The following is a 20,462-nucleotide window of genomic DNA, read 5'->3' on the forward strand; positions in this document are numbered from 1 at the left end:
AGTATTGATAAGATTTTCACGATTCCGATTCCATTTTCGATTCTGTTTAACGATTTGATTCTTTATTGATTCTCTTATCGATTCTTTTTTTTAAAAAAAAAGGAGAACACAGAGGTCGATTAGCTTAGAACTTTCTTTTATATCTTCTCTTTGAACAAGGTAGAAATTTAGGAGTAACATGGCCTTACAAACCCAACAGTGAGATCTTAAGAGATCCAGCCTATGGCTCTTCAATCGGGTGTCACAGGGTCCCCAGGAAAAAAAAAATGTAAATGTAAAATAATAAAATAAATATTCTTCTGTAGCAATAACAAAGTATAACATAAATTATTCTGTGGCAATTACACAAGAATATCCAGTAATGTCCCTGCCTACAATTAAACACATTCACTTACCGAAAATCGGGGCATCTGCTGCGGCAAATGGGTGCAAGCCTTTTACCACAAACTTAGACACTGCTCGGTGACATTCGTCTATCCTGGCCTGAAAGGAGACGCTACCGGTAGACTGCAGCGAGAACTGCCAACATCTGAGCCAGACTCTGTCTGTCTGTCTCATCATGGTCACCTAAATGCACAGTAATGGAAGGTTTTGTAATAAGGCAGATCGCGCTAACATAATATGCACTGTTAGTTGATTATTTACCTGCCGCATTAACGGGAGAGGACGTGCAAACGTTACCGCTGCTGCTGGGTTGAGATTCACGAGTCCGGAGCGGAATTAAAAACACGACATTCATTTAAGGTCATCGCGTGTTTTGTGAGCAAATGCTTTTGCATATTCGTAGTGTTTCCTCTCTTAAATGAAATATCTACTTTGCAAGTATTGCAAGTTGCCCTGTTTGTCATCCGTTCTCTTAAAGTATAATCAAACTTTTGAGCGTTTGAGCCGCTTAGGCGCCGTGTTTCCTGCCAGGTAAATGACGCTCCGCAACGTGGTGACGTCATTCGGGTCGACTGGAATCGATAAGGGAATCGTTTGCAAAAATGGCAAACAATTCCAAGGAATTGAAACAGTTCGCAACAAGAGCCGGTTTTCGATACCCATCCCTACTCAGGATACTATCTCCAGCTGGGTTGTCATCTTCATCCTCCCCATCAACAGTGCCTTCAACCCCATCCTGTACACCTTGACCACCAGAGAGCAGGTGGAAGTTTTACTCTGTCATTGGCAGAGGAGACATACATTAAAGAAAGACGGCAAAAGCCTTACCTCGTCCAGATCTTTATGGTGACGTCACAAGGTCTGTGCTACCAGCCACCCGTTTACCTCCAGCAGGTGTCACTTATAAGCACAGAACCTCGCTATGCCTGATGATGTATTTGTAGAGATACAGCATTTTGTAAGCTAATTTTTATTGTTTTACTTGATCTTTAAGAACAAAGTGTGCTTCAACAAGACTTCAACAGACTTTTGCTTGGAAATAATCAGCAGTCACTGTGCCGTCTCATCGCGCTCTGACATTTATAAAATGTGATGACAACCCCAGAAACAAACACCAACCACCCTCAGCATGTGACTGTCTCATCATGCCGTTCAAGCTACATGTTGACTTTATATTTGCAATGAAATTTGAAAGGAAACCATTTCCATTTATTCACTTACGTTCAGTGTTGGGGAGTAACGGAATACATGTACCGCCGTTACGTATTTAAAATACAAAATATGAGTAACTGTATTCCATTACAGTTACCGTTTAAAAAGGTGGTATTCAGAATACAGTTACTTTGTTGAAATAAATGGATTACACTGCGGTACTTTCCTGTTTCATATTGTCGCGGGTCAGGACTGTTTGGGTTTTGTTTGACAGCTATGTTCTGTTGTTCCAGGCGGCAGCGTTACGGTTGCCATGGTTACAGGGCGACGCTCTCTCTCTCTCTCTCTTGCGACTGTGTTTCCTGGGTGAGAGAGCACCTTTTTGTTGTTGTTGTTGTTGTGCTAAGCTAACAGGCAGAATGCTACAAGCATAGCTCTAAAGAATGTAGCATCATGGGCAGTGTAGTCCGTGTTGCAGGGAGAATGCACTGCCATACACGTTATGTGTCTGTGAGCGCGAGGAGGGAGAAAAAGGGGAGTGGAACGGTACGAGTTGTCATCGAGCAAAAACGGGAGCTGGAAGCATGTAAATATAATAATAACCACTTCAGCCAAGAAGAGAGCCTGACGAGCCCAGTTGTAAGTAAGCTATTAAGACTCGACTGTACACTGTGTTCGTGTTTTCCTCCGAAAACAACAAGTTCCATTGGAGCAGCCTTTCAACGCCTCTCTCTGTCTCTCGCAAGAAAAGTTGACCCACACAACAAAGTAAAGCTATTTTTGGCTACGAGCCGACAGGGACCCCGCCGTATTAGTCAGAGGTCCCTTTACTACAGTTCGGAGTCGCGGACCTTCAGTAATAGTAATAAATCACACAGCAATAGTACATTCACGTTGTTGTAAAAACCATGATAATATATTAATAAGTAATCCAAAGTATTCAGAATACGTTACTGTCATTGAGTAACGTAACGGAACACGTTACAGAATACATTTTGGGGCATGTATTCTGTATTCTGTAATGGAATACATTTTAAAAGTAACCTTCCCAACACTGATTACGTTCCTCCTTCATAAGGTGATACAGGTACATCCTGGAGAGTCATGTAGAGGCAGACATCCACCAATGTTCACATTCACACTCACATCCAGGGTAAAATCACCAAATATCCTAAAATGAATATATTTGGACCCAAATAGTGGTTTTACAGATTATTTTCTACTGATAAAGACCTGGCTGGCTGATTTCCAGTGAAAACAGAACTTTTCCTGGAAATTAACAAAAAACATCTTTTTTAATGTCTGGGCAATGAGCTACCAAAGCTTTTTATGTAATTTTATTTTTTATTTCTTACTATCGAAGCCCCAAAAGTCATTGTCAGATTTCTTGTATTTATTTACAGCAGCATTTCTTTATCATGTAGAAAGAGATGCACAATTTAAATTGCACTTCTTAGTAATCTGTTAAGATATAGGAGGGAATAAATGTGCAGTTAACTTCTTTAAACCGATAGAAAAGGGAGTTTCAGTTAAGATGAAAGTGAGCTATATGTGGCCCATGATGTAAAATGTGTTTGACATCCCTGCCTTAAAAGTCTATCAAGAAAAGTGTTTAGATGACTCTAGTAAAATGCACACATAGATCCTAACCCGTCACTGTGGTGAACCTTTTATGAAGTTTAGAAGCTGTGGGACAAACACAGAGGGACTGGCAAATACCAGTGACACAATATTAATGAATCACATATTTTTATATACAGATAAGCTTTCCAATTAATCTCTCCCCACCTACTTGTCTTTTTGCCCTTTAATTCCTCCATCCCCATCACTTTTTGGGTGTTTTTCAGCTTGTTTAACTTTCCTCATTATTCTTGCTTTCATGTCATATTCTTCCATTTACATGTACTGTATCTGCTTTGACTGGACTAATGTTGAAACTGAACCAATATGCTGCAGACTCTATGTGCTATAGTCATGCTGTTTAAGAGAACTGCTCTGAACTCCTCATTTGACTGACTGCAACTGGATGAAAGCATTTTGTACACGCATGTCATGTTGCATGTAATTAACTAACTGACAAATGAGGAGACTGAATTGTGACACTCTGAACATCTGCGCACGAGACGTTGGAGCTGGACTTTTGCAGCTTTCTTTCATGTTGTGATGACTCTGATTTTTTCTATACCAGTGCACCAATGTACCTTTAAACAGCTGCTTTAACTTAGTGACAATCATTAAAGGTGGAGGAGTTTACACACTGAGGACATGAAAAAGGAAAGCTGCACAGATAAATAAAAATGGTTATTTAATGCTTGCGTACATTTCTCATTAATATGCCAAGCAATGGAATCCCAACAAGGCCCATTTTTCCTGTTATGCTGTTTTGATGTGCATATGTTTACGTTTAGTGTATAAAATTCAGTACGGATCCTCTCGGTGTGAGTTGTGTGCTTTTGATTGTGTTTGTTGGTGTCAGGCCCTATATTGGTTTCCCGAAAGTTTTTTCTTTTTAACTGAAATTACAACAATAAAAAGACATGAACGAATATGAAGCACAATCAAATAATTTTGTCTGTTTTGTATTTTTTGGTCATTCTTTAAGGCTTTCTGTAACGTGAAGGGAAGAAAGCGCAAGCAAAAATAACCAGTGGTGTAATGAATTAATGTGTTAATTATCAGGTTAGCTATATAGGTAAAGCTATAGCTATAGGTATAGGGTTAGGGTAGTCCCATAGTATAGGATTAGGTACTCTATAGGTAATACTCTATAGGTAACTCTATAGGTAATCCCATAGTTGATTGCAGAGCTAATATATTTGCTAATATGATAGCAAATCCATGAGCTAACAGGAAAAGCTTCTTCAGCTCTAAGACCCCAACTGTCTGCCATCTATAATCCAGTTTTGAGATCCCTTCCCAGACGCCTTAACGGCCACTCACATCCTGGGCCATTTGACCACAGTAAATCACATGATAGGGGTGGGGCTAGGTCTCACAATGGGTTCATCTGAGACCTTGGCTGATTGTGACCCACACCCGCTTTCACACTTTAGCTCTTGTGATTAGGAAGAGGATCAACAGAGGGTCCATGACCCTCTTGGGGACACTCCCATAGGGCTTAAAATCTGGGACTCTCCACCAATTGCTCTTAGAACTAAAGCTTCTCAGATGAGAGGTGAAACATCTTCAAGAAAATTAAAGAAGTCCAGATGCTTTTTTCTTTCTGAGCTCCATCGACTATGATGACCTGGATGACTGAAAAAATTAACAGACACACCACAGGAGTAACAACCCTAAATATAACAAATACTGAAAAGGTATTAGAAATGAAACAGGCTACACTGAAAAAAATGAATGGTTAGATTGGATATTTTGGACCGCCTACCAAGAAAATGTCTCATGCACAACCGCTAGACCAACCCTAGCCACATCACAATTTCAACTCGCATCAGAAAATAGTTCAGCCATCCTGGCACGCATGCCGAAGATGTTCAAGTTGTTCGCTGCCCCCGAATGAAACCTGCAAACTGCTGCACTATCTTTACCCACCTGTAAAACCACAAACCTCTCCAAATGTTGATTACTACCCAGGAAATTACACCTGTTTTTATAGGAATGAATTGAATTGAATAGTGTACTTATATGGGTTTATTTTACAGGATAATAATTTTGGTCATGTGTCATGTGATGGGCCAATGGTATGACTCCCTTTAATGGGTTCCATTTATTTCCCCACAGCATGAAATAGCAGAGAGGCCAGTAAGAAATCACACTTGTTTTGGCATATACATCCTTTTTCCATCAAGGTTATTGAGGAACCAGCTGAGCTGACCCAGACTTTCAAATCAAAGTCAGGGTTTTCAATCAAACCTGTAGTGTTGGAATAATAATTTCCTCTATTTACATTTTCTTACAATGATAATCTGTACAAATGCAATAAAGTGATGCAAAAAAGTGTTGGGTTTAAGAAAGCTGTTACACATTCAAAATCAATCATATTTTATCGCTGAGATATCTAAACATCACATGCTAAAAGCAAGCGAAAACATCCCATTGAACATGGACCCTGAAGCAGCAGGGTGGGTAACAAGTTACTTTTTAAAATAAAACTGTGTATAACAGCTAGAATAGCCATGTATCTAGCTCAGAAAAGTTGTAAATAACAACAGGGGCCACAGAGTAATGAAAGCGACTGCTATGCATGCATATGTATAACTGATGGTATTTATGAAGTAGAATAATCACAAATGAATCATTACAATTTGAAATTAAATGCAATGCAATCACCTTTTCCTACATGCTGTATTTAATCACCATAAAGAAAATATCCTATAATTAGTGGTAAATTACTGAAAATCATAGTATTCAAAACACTGTTAGAATGAGAATCTCAAAACGTCATGTGTTATGTACAAAAAATAACAAACAAAAAAGCAAACAGAAAAACAAAATGTTTTTTAAATGGCACTTTGGTTTACTTGTGTACTGATACAACACTGACTGCATTTGCTAGGATTACTAGGGATAGGAATGCTGAGAATTTAGTGATCCCTGTTTCATTATCGATAACACTTATCGATTCAATTCCTTATCAGTTCAATAAGTTCAAAACTTATCAATATGTTTTCATCGGCTCTGCTTTGAGAGTCACCACCATCGCTAGCATATAAAAATATATCACATCTTACATGTGCTCTATTGACCACACAGTGTGTGCATGTTGCAAATGTTTGTGCATGTTGGAGATATTTCTGCTCTTTTTGTGATCAGTTTTGGGATCCATCCACTCTCTTCCGCTTATTCTCGCTGGAGCCTTTCCCAGCTCAGTTTTACAAAAAGTAATTATTACACATATTACACAGAACATTTTTCACACTTTAAAAAAAAATGCTGTATGTTACTTAATTACTCCCAGGAGAGAGTAATTCATTGTACCACTCATTACATTACTTTCTCTGTAAAATAGCTGAAACACACTCTCTCATAATTACCATTTAACAAGATAAACCTGCTACTACAACTCAACACAGCAACACAAATACATGTTCTAATGAGGACAAACATATGATCTTTCTCTTAGTATTTAGGTATGAATACAAAGCAAAGATGAAAACCGGCAGGAAGAGACTTTAAAGTAATGACCAGAGTGATTCAAACATGAACAGGTAGAAATGGAGACTGCAACCTGACTGCTCATTTGTATGTTACTGTTGATGTTAAGGGTCTTGGTGCTGGGCCGGCATTCACTCAGTTTTTACTCTTGGTTCTTGGCTAGCTTAGCATTAGCATGCTGTCCGTGCAGGTCTTTTTGTGCAGGCTGAAGTTGTGTTAGCAGCATACTGTGGTTGTTTTTGTCTTGATATAGTTTAAAGTTTACCATCACACTCTCGTCCTTTTGTGCAATAAAAATAAATGTCCACATCCATGCTGTAGATTGTGCTGCTATTTTCCTTGTCTGACACACAAACTGAAATCAGCTGAGTGTAGTGCAAGTGCAACTGGAACCGGTAAGTGAGATCGATGGGCAGGCAGACTAACAATTCTAATGAATTGGACTACTGGAGCAGGTTCTCTACAAGAACCAGTTTTCTATATAAAAACATCAAATACATTTTCAGCTGCTATAATCTTCAACATTTCATCTTCTAAAAACAATCATGTAACCTTTCAGAAAGTTGCTTAAACTCAATCAAATAACCCATATACAATTCTATTGCAATAAAACAAAAGAATTGATGGGTATCCCATGTCATATGCAATGGTAAATGGACTGATTCTTATAGAGTGCTTTTCTACTCTCCCAGAGAACTCAAAGCACTCTATACAACATGCTACAATCACCTTCTTCTATACTTATACTGCTTCCTAACCACATTCAGACACATTCATACTCCGACGGACTGGAGGAGCCAGGATCGAACCACTAACCGTCCGATCAGCAGGTGACCTGCTCTACCTCCTGAGCTACAGCTCAGCTACTTCAGTAAGCTTGAAACAAAGTGCTCACATTTTTCAGCAGCGTACCCTGGAATTGTTTGGGATTGTGAACATCAGATTTTGAAAGTTATGGGAAGGCCTATGTTACAGCGACAGCTGCAAAAAAGCCTGAAAACCAACCTCCAATATAGGGTGAAATGCAATGCTAAAAAAATAAATAAAGGAACACTTGAGAATATAGCATCACATCATTTACACTTATGGCATATTGATCCAGTTACTCAAGTAGCAGAGGGAGTTGTTAATCAGTTTCAGGTGCACTAGAAAGACAACATTGAAACCTCAAAACAGGAATGGTTTTACAGGTGGAGGTCAGATCTTTTTTCCCCTTTTCAACTTTTGACTGTTTTTTCACTAGTTTTGCATTTGGCTGGGGTTAGTGTCATTACTGGTCGCACGAGGTGATATTTGAACCCTACAGAGTTTGTACAGGTAGACCAACTCCAACAGATGAGAGCAGGTTCACCCTGAGTAGATGTGAACATTATGCTGCAACTTGTAGCACTGTTTAACATCACCAATTTGGGGGGGGGGGTGTCACTGACTGTCTTAAGGAGTCATTTCCGTGGAGGGATGCGCAGACCTCTGCAGGCTAGGCAACAGTACCATGACTGCCATTGGGTATTAAGGTGAAATCATGGGATCAATTGTCCAACCCTGCACTGTTGCATTTTGGTGGAGTATGCAGGCGTGGAGGATGGAGGAATTGATACCAGTGACTAGCCCCCATGCTTGCTTGACGTACGTCCATTATAAAACCTTTTGGACAATATGTGTCAGTCCTTTCAGTGCTACCAAGTTGCAGGAGGAGGACACCATCTGCTGTCTCATTAGGAGCATGCCTCCCCATTGTCTGGCATGCATACACGCATGCTGGTACCATACAAACTACAAAAGTGGTGCTGAAGGTTCTACAATGCTTTTTTTAATTGGCAAGTCAAAGGCCAATTAAATTCTTGTTGGTCGTCATAATTGCCTACAACAGATAGTTTCTCTTTGATAGCACAAAAAGGATTTGTACTCATTGGGCAATAAAATACTGAGACAAATGGAAAACCAATAAACGTGGTGAAAATCTAAGGAGGAGAAATGTAGATTTACACAAGTTGGAAAGATCTTTGGCGTCATTTCTAAATAACTTTCAAGATTATTGCTTCAAACAAAAATAGGTAAATTCAAATCATTTTGATGTGTAACCACCAAAGACCCAAGCTGTCACCCTCAGAGGAAATGAAATTGGTTAGAATGTTCATGAAGAACTCAAGAGCCACCAAACACAAACCTGCCATGAACTGGAAACAGCTGGAATATTAGTGTCACTATCCACAGTGAAGTGTATTTTCATCACCGCTTATCTAGTGCTATCTAGGGTTGTGGAGGTAGCAGCCCAAGCAAGGATGCCCCCGTCTTCTCAGCCGACTCCTTCAGCCAACCCAGGAGAACACTGAGGCGTTCCCAGACCAGCTTCTCCCCTCCCCTTGTATACCCCATACTCCCAAAGCACCTGCCACAGAACATTCTGAGGGATACTGTGAAATGCTTTCTCCAAGTCCAAAACACATGTAAAATAGTTAGGCAAACTCCTGGTTCAGCATTCCATGACCAGGACAAAAACCTCACTTTTCCTCCTGCATCCAAGATTTAGTTAATAGACACTCCTCTCCAGTACCCTGGCATAGATCTTCCTAGTGGGCCTGAACCCCTGTAGTTTGAGCACACTCTCCGGTCTCCCTTCTAAACATGGGGGCTGCCACCAGGGTCTGTCAGTCCACCCCAGATCTCGATGCAACATTGAAGAGGCAAGTCAACCAGGACAACCCTACGATACCCAGGGCCTTTAGGAACTCACTGATTCATTGATTCCTGGCAGTTTGGCCACTAAGGAAGGTATCTTACCACCCAACTATGTCACGTAACCTGTTGAAGTCAACAACAACCCACCCACACTATACCACTTTCTCCAACTGGTGGTTTCCCAAAAATGCAGACGGAAAGCCTGTTTCAGCAAGACAATGATTCCAAAGAAAATCTCTTCAAAACTCCATCAAAGCTTCTGGAATGATCTTTTCAAAGCCTAAAACTCAACCCTATTGCAAACAGTGGACTACACATAAAAGGTCAGTTCTGTACCAGGAAACCAACCAATTTAAATGGTCACGGTGTTACTTGGTAAGGAGGTTTATATATTTGATCCTGTATGCATAATTTTGACCTTGTGTGAATCTGAGAAAAACCCAAATAAATACAAACTTTTGAACCAACGTCTTGTTTTTAAAGTCATTAAAGATTTATGCTGTATGATAATTTTACCCTTGAAAGAGGACAGCTCAAAGAAATAATAAAAAGACCATAATTACAATGACGAGTGAAACTTTTGACCACAATTGTATATATCCGACTTGTAGTCATAATCCATAGTTATAATAATATTGTAAAATAACACATAAGGACTAGCATTTTATGGGTACATAGTGTGCCAGTTTGTAGAAGACACAGTGCTGAAGCTACAGCCTTGTTGTAAGGCCTAATCTTGGTTCAGAGTTTCTGTGTGATTATTCACTGTCCAGCTTCTTGAGCTCTGAGGAAGGACTCTCTCTGGATGGCAGGATATCGTAGTGGCAGGGGATGTGGCTGTTTCTTGGTAAATCATATGGATCCTGCCCGAACTTCACAAGGCCACTGCCATTTCTTGTGGACTGGATGGTGCTTACCGTTGAATCTGTAATCAAAGAGATATCAGTTGGCATAGTATAAGGTACAAAACTGTTGATATAAAGAACCAGAACACTATTTTAAGATGCTTACTTTTAATCATGTACCTCTATTTTTATTTGATTGAACATTTATACAAATAGAAATAAAATGTCAGAAACAGTGAGAAAGTCTAAATCAGAGAGGAACTGTGGCAATTTGTCTATTCAGTTCTTCTATTTTTTGGGACAATATTCACGTATTTCTTACCTCCACAGGCTCTTGACACAGTGTAAATGAAAATGTCAGCCTTGAAAGTATTTTGAAAAACTTAATACAAATCAAAGCATTTGTTTTTATAGTGTATGTATGCGTAGTATGGTGAGACTAGAGCCATGCTACAAAAATCAAGAGGTTCATGACCAGCCCATGTAACACATGATGTGACGTCAAAATCGCCACGAGACACTCACAGCACATAAAAGATGTTTTTTATGTTTGCATGCTAAAGTTTCCTTACCCTTGATAAGTTCATACATGATAGTTAGAATGTGCTTAATGGCACAGCTACACTAAGTAAAATAGTGGTTGGAAACTGGGACAAGACAGTGCTGTGACCAACTTGCTTCAAAGAGTGTGACCAGGTTTGTGGCCACTCACAGCTGGTTGCCATCATATAAGTGACTCTGCTGTTTGCCACGTTTTCCATGTGCCAGGTTTGCTATGCTTATTCTACTGTAGAAACATGAACAGCTAGAAATGGAGGCTACAAATCTGACTGCTCATAACTGCCTGTCAAAATTTAGGGTCTGGCAACTGGGCTGGGTTTCCCCGGCTTTATCATCACTCTGGGTTCTTGGCTAGCTTTGTATTAGCAATTTGTATTACTTTATTGTTATTAGCAAAAATAAGCCGATCGTAGCAAAAAACAAACCCCCCCCCCCCCCCAAAACAAACAAACAGAAAAAATAAATAAATGAAAATTTATTATTTATTTTACCTGCCTGGTGCACAGATAACTGAAGAAGCTTTACAGTTCCAATTATGCTGTAAAGTGATTACTGAATTAAGTATAGTAATGCATTATATTACTGCATTGCTGAAAAATGTAATGTCAAGACTGTGGAGTCGAGGGTTGAGGGTATTGTGTTGTCAAACTACAGGTGACCAGTTGCTGCAGTCAGTCACCAAATGTGAAACAATCCAGTGCAATTACTGTACAACCAGCAATTTTGTTCTACCTGCAAGGGCATAGTTCTGCTATTTTCACTCTGAATGGGTTTTTAAAATGTTCATTAGCATGATATAAATCAATTTATCATGTTTTTTTTATTGCACATTGTATGAACTGATAGCTGATGAATCTGCAATCTACATCTACAATTCACTTCAAGAGTTAAAATGTTAAAATGTTAACATAGTGCAGTAGAAAAATAGAGTAATATAAATACTATACTCTGAAGATTACGTCATATTCTCCATCCCTAGTTCTGCATAGCAGTTATGCAGTTAATGTCGCAGAAAGAAAGTAGACAGCGATAACAAACAGAGTTCAGTCCTCACCAATTTCATAGACATTATTGGTTGGGCTTCTGCTGCTAATCTCAGCATATGGTGAATCCCGCCTAGCTGGTGATTTCATTTCCACATAGCCACATTCTGTGTTTTTGGTTATCAGCATGGGAGGATCCTTTATTGTGGCATATGGGTTTTCAGAGCTGCTGAGCGAACAGGAGCTGGCATGATAGGGTGTGCCCTTCATCAGATCTGCACAGCACAGACAAAGGATCCAGTGACAACTGAATATCAACATTAAAAATGACAGTTCATAGTTATGTATAGGACTTGCCTCTTAAAGATTTCTCCATGTAACTTCTATCACCTCCACAGGCTCCTGAAACCAAAAAGTCTAAATCAGTAGATCAATAACTGAACAGTAAAAGTAAAAATAATGTGAGAGATTTTATTAAATAGATTAGGCAAAAATCGTTTATAATATTAAGAGCTGGGGCTGAAGTAGAGCTAAAGTATTCTATTTTTTTTTTTTTTTACCAGTTTTAATGTCAATACAAACACTATGCTAATAAAGTCTTATTACATAACTCCACCCACAAGCACTAGGTATGTGGACTAGTGACTGTAAGGTGACAGTGTTTGTGTTACATCGATTCAGTTCCTATCTGATTCATGGTTACAGAGCAGCTGGGGCTTATCCTACCAATGTTATGCACATTCACACCCGCTGTTAACTTAGAATTCTCACAATAGTTGTGTCTTTGGACTTTAGAAAGACAATGAGTGAAAGCACCACGCAAGATCTAAATTATTTTCACAAATGTTGAATATTAGATCAAGAAAAATATTGATCATATAACACTGACCAACTGTCCAACTCAAATAAGCATCTACACAAAACAAACTCATAAAATTGACATATTAGCTCAGACTTCTCTGTTAATATAGCCTCACCTGGTGGCATTAACCAGATATTGTATGTTAGTCACTGATGGTGCACCAATTAACACCTTAACTTAAAGAAACATCATATTACACACGTGGAAGACCACAATATTTTTCCACAGTCATCCTAAACTGGTAAAACTTATTACAAATTATAATATAATTCTATCATCTTATGTCTAAAGCGAGCAACATGAAAGAAATTAACATGTTTTCTTACCTTATACCTGCTTAGTACACAGATAATATGTAAGTGATCACCCAGAACTATACAAGCAAGAATCTACTCACTGTAGGTCAAAAATGCACATCACACAACCTGGATCCTCTATGTACAGCAGCCTCATTCAAAGTGAATGTAATAATTTAGCCTACCCTAGGTTGTTCGTGTCTGTCACAATACAGTTATGTGGAGTAGGAAATCATGCAATGTTAATTTTTTGTTTTCTTGATAATGAGCGCACACACACACACACACACACACACACACACACACACACACACACACACACACACACACACACACAACAGCTGATTATAATATTTGCAGTCCACAACTCACCCAGTTGATTTAAGCAGTCCTCGTGTTTCCACTCTGCATGTAGTGTGCCAGTATGATCAACAAGAAGAGCACATTTTCTCTGATCCATATTTTTAACGTTTACAAAAACCTGGTTGTTCTTTGCCTAAAAATGGCACAAAAATAGCTCTTAGTATGTTCGTTTACAGACAGTCAACAGAAATTGTACTCTGCAATCTCCTTGTCCCTCTGTCTTAGAGGATTTAAATCTCTACCTTTCCATTTGGACCACGCTGGGGGCTGATGCACTGGGTCAGAGTATGGTAACTAGGGTTGGAGAAATAATTGCTTAGATGGGGCTCACATGTTGCTGGATAACCACCTGAAAATTTACAGGAACTGTTAGAAACAAAGTATGTCATGTATGTATATAATTTCTTCATGTCATTGCTTTCTGGGGCAGTCTATAAAACAGTCATGTCTTTGGTTAAGCTTCACTCAAATATAGGAGACATCTGTCCCATCGTCAGTTGTTTATTTGCATTTACCATGCATTCACACTTATTCATAGAATACATCTCACATTACAAAATGTGAAAGCTTCATTTCCACAAGAATCAAGAAGACAAATTTATTTTTTTCATAATCGCAGTAAATTTAACCTCCTAAGACCCGAACTCTTTCATAGCATGCATTTTTAATTTCTCTTTGCTATTTGGGCTGATTGGGACCTGATGAATGTAAGAACAAAGAATTACCAGATTTTTTCAAAAAAAAATTTTTTGCTTCTGAGAAAACTGTGATTCACATATGAGAACATTTGTTTTAAATTTCAATAGAATAGTGGCAGTATAATGTCCTCGTAAGTGGACATCAGGCCCTTGTAGAGCAGACTTTATTATTTTGGTCTATACGACCCAAAATGTGATGTCCACATATGTGGACGCCCGGTCCTAGGAGGTTAATTTAAAAAGTACTGAAGACCTTTAGCGATGAAAAACTGGATTATGTTCAGGTGCATCAACTTCACTTGAAATATTCTTGAGCTGCGTATGTGCATGATATTAAACTAAATGGATATAGTTTAGAAAACATTTATATAAGTAATAAAGTATTTAAAGTGTATAGAGTAAATGGATGAATGTGGATTGTAGTGCTGTGAGTAGAAAGAGAACTTCAGGACCAAGACCTGTGAATGGCTTCTTTTAAATCTGGTGTGTAAATAGTTTTGACTTTTGATGAATATCAAAAATAATTTTTCCAGTTAAAGTTCAAGGAGGAATGAAATACTATAACAATACTACACATTCTACCAATTTTTTTTTTTTAGCAATTCATGCAGACCATAAGGAAATGTTCAGAGCTTTTAAAAGTATAGGGGTAGAGACAGAAAAACACATGTTCTTCTTCAGGCTCCAGGACTGCTACTGCCAAAAACTCTGGTTAGTCATGGAGTGAAGGGACTGTTCATCCATGACGTCATTGGTACCAACTGGAAAAATTAGTGTCTGAGTAGAATAATGGCAGAACTTCAATCATATTTCCCACTTTGCCACCATGGAGATAGTTAAGCCTTGATAATACTCTGTGGACACAGATACAGACAGCTGGAGAGATTCCTGTTGTACACAAGTGAATGCGCATGCGTAAGCTGGCATGCAAGCCGGTTTCAGTTGCTCCTGTTTTTCTTTCTCCATACTTTTCTTTGTCTCTTACTTATTACATAATTTCTTCTGGGATTAATTAAACATTTTGATTGTGATCATATTTTAAAGTCTACTATCCGGGAAAAATACAGGGCCATGGATATCCACCTCATACTTGTGGATAAAGTATAACCAAGGCTGATAGCACAAGAGATCTCAACAATAAATCACCAGTAATGATAATTACAGGTTGCTTGTGCTTATAGCCCACATTGTAGACAGAAAGTTTGAAGAAAAGAAGAACACTGACTCTAATCAACTGTAACAGTTACAGCAGATTCAAAAACAGAGGTAATTGAAACAGTTTTGCCTGTGTGTGTGGGAGGAGGGAGAGTGTCACTGGAGATGATCATGCCAGTAAAAACAAGTTTTCAGGACACTGTTGGGCCAGTGGGTCAGTGGCTTAAACTCAGCGGAATGACTTGGACTCCGGAAAGGAAGGAGTGGAAAGACCCTTTTGAAGTACTCAGTGAACATGTAGCTCACTTAGACAGCTTACTTAACTTCGACCTGTTAGCTGTCTAATTGAGGAGCAAAGTAAATCATGTCGCAGTCCTTGGTTTTACCCCAGGGTTCTTAACTCTTGGACTTTGATTTCTTGTTTATTGATAAATATTCTCTATTTGGTTTTTGGCTTCATTATTATTTATATTTGTATCTTCTTAATAATCTGCACATATAAAAGGCATTCCCCCGGCAGAGAATCTCCAATGTGCTTAAATTATGCTGTGAAAGAGGGTGTTGGTTTAGCTCAGTGCGCTGAGCGGGCGACCACATGCTATACAGCTGAGAACGGCCGGCCCGGGTTCAAGTCTGGCCCTTTGTCGCATGTCTTCCCCCTTGTCTCTCTCTGCTCCTGCTTTCCTGTCCTGTTTTCACTGTGTTCAAAATATGTTGTAAATGAAAACTTGGCACACATCCTATTTTAAACTGAAACATTAAGATGATACTAACATTTTTTAGGTCTCTTTCTCTACCTGCAGAGGTCTAGGGATCTTTCAGGAATGGTGGTGCTGTTTTGTGGGGAATTAACTGGTCAGTAGGAAGTGATTTTATACCTAACCTAATATGTGTCGCAAATCTAACCTGCACTGCAGCAGTTTAGCTTCACAGTATAAATTACAACCTAAATTACCCCTTGAAGAAGTGACCCATCTTCATAGTACAGAAACCCCAAGGTTAACCTTGAAGTTACACCCCGATAAGCCAAAATCCTGCATTAAAGTACAGGGTTTAGGAAAGGAGAAGCAATTGCCTCTGGAAGGCTCTCATTGGAATATAGTTCTGATGTCGGGGTTATCTCATAACCCTGAGATGTACGAGGTGCTTCAACTCTTCAGTGATAAAAAAACAAACAAAACAAACAAACCTCATTTATATTTTTAACAGCTAAAATGTTATTGCTTGTCACCATGTCCAACATGTGTGATGATGAAGAGTTAGAGTGCATTGTGAAAATGTAATTCCTTTACCACGTAGCAAGAAAAACCTTCCCAAAATGATTAAGACCACGAGGAAAGTCAACTCCTGCTATTTTAGCTTCGCATAACCAGTGTTCCTTCCCTTGCTATGAAAGGAATTTTACACCTCTGGTATTTAACAATATAAGCTTAGCAATATAAGGTTTAGAACTGTAAATTTGTAGTGAGGTTAACCATTTAAAATCAATAAAACAAACAAGGAAAACAGTATAAATATTAGAAGAAATAATGCTGGTACAGCACAATGAGACCTAGTTGCAGTTTAAAACAAGTAAATATGTAAATGTACCTGTTATATTGTAATCAGCAGCAACACTCACAGCAGGAGTGTAAGTCACAGATGGCATGGTGGGCTCTTTGCCCTTCTGCTTTTTCCTGAAGATAATGAAGAGGAGCAGAAGGAAGAGCACAAGCAGCACAAGGATAATGATTCCTGCAATGGCTCCAATCTGGTAAGAGTCTACATGCATCGCTGCACTAGTCAAAGTGTTGAGGCTGCCCACCACAATCACACCAGCTGCACACAGGAGGGGGAGGGAATGTAGAATAAGAGTTAGATGTTTTTGAGTCTGTTAAGTTTAAATGAGTTAGTTTTTCTAATGGAGAGTGATTAGAGAAATCAGTAAATTTGATTAAATTAAACCTCTATAACCTCAATCCCAGAGAAGGTGGGATGCTGTGTAAAATGTAAAGTAAAACAAAAAGCAATAATTTGCAATGAAAATATGTGCAGTATTTTTTTAATAATATTGCCTAAGCAAAACATGTATAATATAAACAGAATTGGTTCCAGCACAGAACCCTGTGGAACTATTTGACTAACTTGAGTGACGAAGACTCACTATTTACACAAACAAATTGAAATCTAGCTGAAAAAAAAACTACTGAATTATTGATGAGTGAAAAAGTGTTTGCCCTCTTCCTGATTTCCTATTTTTTTTGTATGTTTGAACACTTAAATGTTTGGGATAAAATGTAAATATTAAACAAAGATAACACAAGTAAATGCAAAATGCAGTTTCTAAATGAAGATTTTTATTATTAAGGGGGAAAAAATCCAAAGCTACATGGCCCTGTGTGAAAAAGTGATTGCCTCCTAAACCTAATAGCTGCTTGCGGCACCCTTAGCAGCAAAAACTGCAATCAGGCATTTGCGATAAATGAAAATGAGCCTTATCGTTATAGTGCTGTGGAGGAATTTTGACTCACTCATCTTTGCAGAATTGTTGTAATTAAGCCACATTGGAGGGTGTTTGACCTTGAACCATCTTTTTAAGGTCATGTTATAGCATCTCAGTTGGATTCAGGTCAGGACCTTGACTAGGCCACTCCAAAGTCTTCATTTTGTTTTTAGGTCTAGGATAGCACATCAATATGGCCTATTCCTATTAGGACAGACAAGGCTAATGTTAAGGACTTCAGAAAAAGTAAAACTCCATCTAAGTCTTTGAGTGGTAAGCTCATTACTGATTTGCACATGGTTGCATTCTGTTTATATTTACATTTTACACAGCATCACAACTTTTTTGTTTTTGTGAATTAGGTCTGTAGTTTGTGTCATTAAACAACGTTTGATTCCATTCTTACTGAAGTACATTCTCACCTTGGTCACATCGAGCTCCCTTCCAACCTGAATTGCAGTAACACGAACCAGTCATGTGATCACAAGTGGAATTATTTAGACAGTCACAGACCTGATGGCAACCATAACCATATAAACCAGGAGGACACTCTGGAAAACAGAAAAAGAAAAGAAAAAGGTTAATTCTGTTCATCTGGATGTAGTGCTATTTAGGATTGGTTTGACTTTAGCCACGTTCTAAATCAGTATAAGTATTGCAAATAATGGACCATCAATGATGGTAGGAAAGAAGCTGCAGAACTGCATTTGTGGCTTGTCAAAACTAACAACAGACATGGACCTTAAACTCTACCAAGGCAGGGAGGCAAAAGGGCAAGATCCAAAAAAAACCTAGTGTCCAATGTACACTATACTGCCAAAATATTTGCCCACCCATCAAAATAACTGAATTTATCCATCCATTCCTTTATCCTTTTTCAATGTCGCGGGGTCGCCGGAGCCTATCCCAGCTGTCTTAGGGCGAGAGGCAGGGTAGACCCTGGACAGGTCACCAGTCTGTCGCGAGGCTAACACATAGACAGGCAACCATTCACACCTATGGGCAATTTATTGTGTGGGGTTGCTTTTTAGGAATTGGGACTGGCTCCAGCGAAAGAAACTCTAAGACATTTTGGACAATCTCATTCTCCCAACTCTGTGGGAGCAGTTTGGGGATTGCCCCTTCCTGTTACAAGATGACTGCATACCAGTGCACATGTAAGGCCCATAAAGACATGGGTGAGCAAGTCCTGACCTTAGCTCGTTAGAACTGATAGAAAGGGATCATTTAGAGCAGAGACTGCGAGCCAGGCCAAGCTCTGTGCAGGTTAGTCAAGATCTTCTACAACGGAGTCCTGACCTCAACCCAAAAGAACAGAAAGGGATGAATTAAAGCAAAGCTAGACCTTCTTGTCCAGTATGAGTGTCTGGTCTCATAAATGCGCTTGTGGAAGAATTCCCATAAACCTTAAACCTTGTAGAAAGCCTTCCCAGAAAAGTTGAAGCTATTAGAGCTGTAAAAGGTGGTTCAACAGCATATTAAACCCTATGGATGAGAGAATGAGATGTCACTCAAGTTCATATGCACGTGAAGGCAAACGAGCAAATACTTTTTGCAATATATCGATATATCGATAATCAGGAATGCTCAAAGAAAAAATTAAAACCTGCCAAGTGAGTTGAACAAAGAGAATCTGGAAAATGGGGGATATAAGGCAGGAGGTATTTATACAAAGGTGACTGACTAAAGGTGCCACAAGTGTGGCACCAAAGGACAGGATAGTGCAGCATCCAACTTTTCTTTAAAAACTTGAAAAATAAGACAAGATTAAAGTAAAACAAAAACAAAAACAAAAGAAAAACTGAAACTTAATATGATTAAAAAAAAAACAACCATAACACAAAAAAGCAAACAAAACAGGTAGCAATATCTTGTAACCTACTTTGATCACAGTATTTCCCCATGAAACCAGTTCGACATGTGCACTGTCCAGAAATGTGGTCACAGTCGGCTCCATTCCTACATTGACAAGTCTGAGAGCAGTCCTTCCCAAAGAAACCCAACGGACAGCCTGCAAAGAAGTTATCGTCATTATATTCTGTACTTTTAAAATATGCAGTTTTTTAAATTAAAAAAGTACCTCTGACAAATTTATCCAAGATTATACCAGTATCATCTGGATCAGCCATTCCCAAAGAGAAGAGTGCTGCACCCCCCTTAAAATCCAAAAGAAATCACATGGGGCCCACCTAATCTTATATTTTCACTCCAATCAAATTCTGTTGGCTATAAATTGCTAATGCTACCTAGTCATTTGTGTTATGGCCAACATGTGACCCGCCTGCCACTGGGACACAAATGTCAATACAAGAACGACAAGCTAGCTATCCAAAGCGATCCAAAAGTATGACATCAACAGAATGCATGTCATCAATTGGCTAGTCAGTCTTATGGTCATAGGGGAATCATATGATTGTTGGGTCTGTGAAGGTTCTCAGTCATCCAGGTCATCGTAGTCAAAGGAGCTTGCAAAGAAAAGCGTCTGGACTTCTTTAAGTTACTTGAAGACGTTTCACCTCTCATCCGAGAAGCTTCTTCAGTTCTAAGGTCAAATGGTGGAGAGTCCCAGATTTTAAGCCCTATGCGAGTGTCCCCAAGAGGGTCATGGACCCTCTGTTGATCCTCTTCCTAATCACAAGAGCTAAAGTGTGAAAGTGGGTGTGGGTCACAATCAGTCGCCTGAGCCAAGGTGTGGCTCAGGCGACAGGCCACACCTTGGCTCAGGCCACACCTTGGCTCAGGCGATTAGAGGATCATCAGGGGGTCCTTTTGTCCCTCTGTGGGGGGATACTCCCACTAGGTTTATATCTGGGACTCTCCACCATTTGACCTTAGAACTGAAGAAGCTTCTCGGATGAGAGGTGAAACGTCTTCAAGTAACTTAAAGAAG

At 39.1% G+C, this 20,462-nt stretch overlaps 1 protein-coding gene and 1 long non-coding RNA gene across 3 annotated transcripts in view; one reads left to right on the forward strand and one right to left on the reverse strand.

Annotated features, from left to right (window-relative positions):
• LOC309711596 overlaps positions 1 to 20,462 on the forward strand; it is a 224,505-nt gene that overhangs the window by 7,361 nt on the left and 196,682 nt on the right. The window lies entirely within an intron of this gene.
• The window catches only part of megf10 (multiple EGF-like-domains 10), a 62,267-nt gene continuing 45,629 nt past the window's right edge, over positions 3,825 to 20,462 (reverse strand). The window contains exons 18-25 of the mRNA XM_082542000.1: positions 19,455 to 19,583; positions 17,995 to 18,123; positions 16,681 to 16,908; positions 13,480 to 13,586; positions 13,247 to 13,370; positions 12,074 to 12,118; positions 11,788 to 11,991; positions 3,825 to 10,252 (exon numbers count right to left, since the gene is read on the reverse strand). Of these exons, the coding sequence (XP_082398126.1) occupies positions 10,086 to 10,252; positions 11,788 to 11,991; positions 12,074 to 12,118; positions 13,247 to 13,370; positions 13,480 to 13,586; positions 16,681 to 16,908; positions 17,995 to 18,123; positions 19,455 to 19,583 (1,133 nt within the window). The 3' untranslated portion in view covers positions 3,825 to 10,085. The remainder of the gene's footprint in view (positions 10,253 to 11,787; positions 11,992 to 12,073; positions 12,119 to 13,246; positions 13,371 to 13,479; positions 13,587 to 16,680; positions 16,909 to 17,994; positions 18,124 to 19,454; positions 19,584 to 20,462) is intronic.

This window comes from Aulonocara stuartgranti (genome assembly GCF_965226115.1).
Source record: "Aulonocara stuartgranti genome assembly, chromosome: 7".
Classification (NCBI taxonomy): domain Eukaryota; kingdom Metazoa; phylum Chordata; class Actinopteri; order Cichliformes; family Cichlidae; genus Aulonocara; species Aulonocara stuartgranti.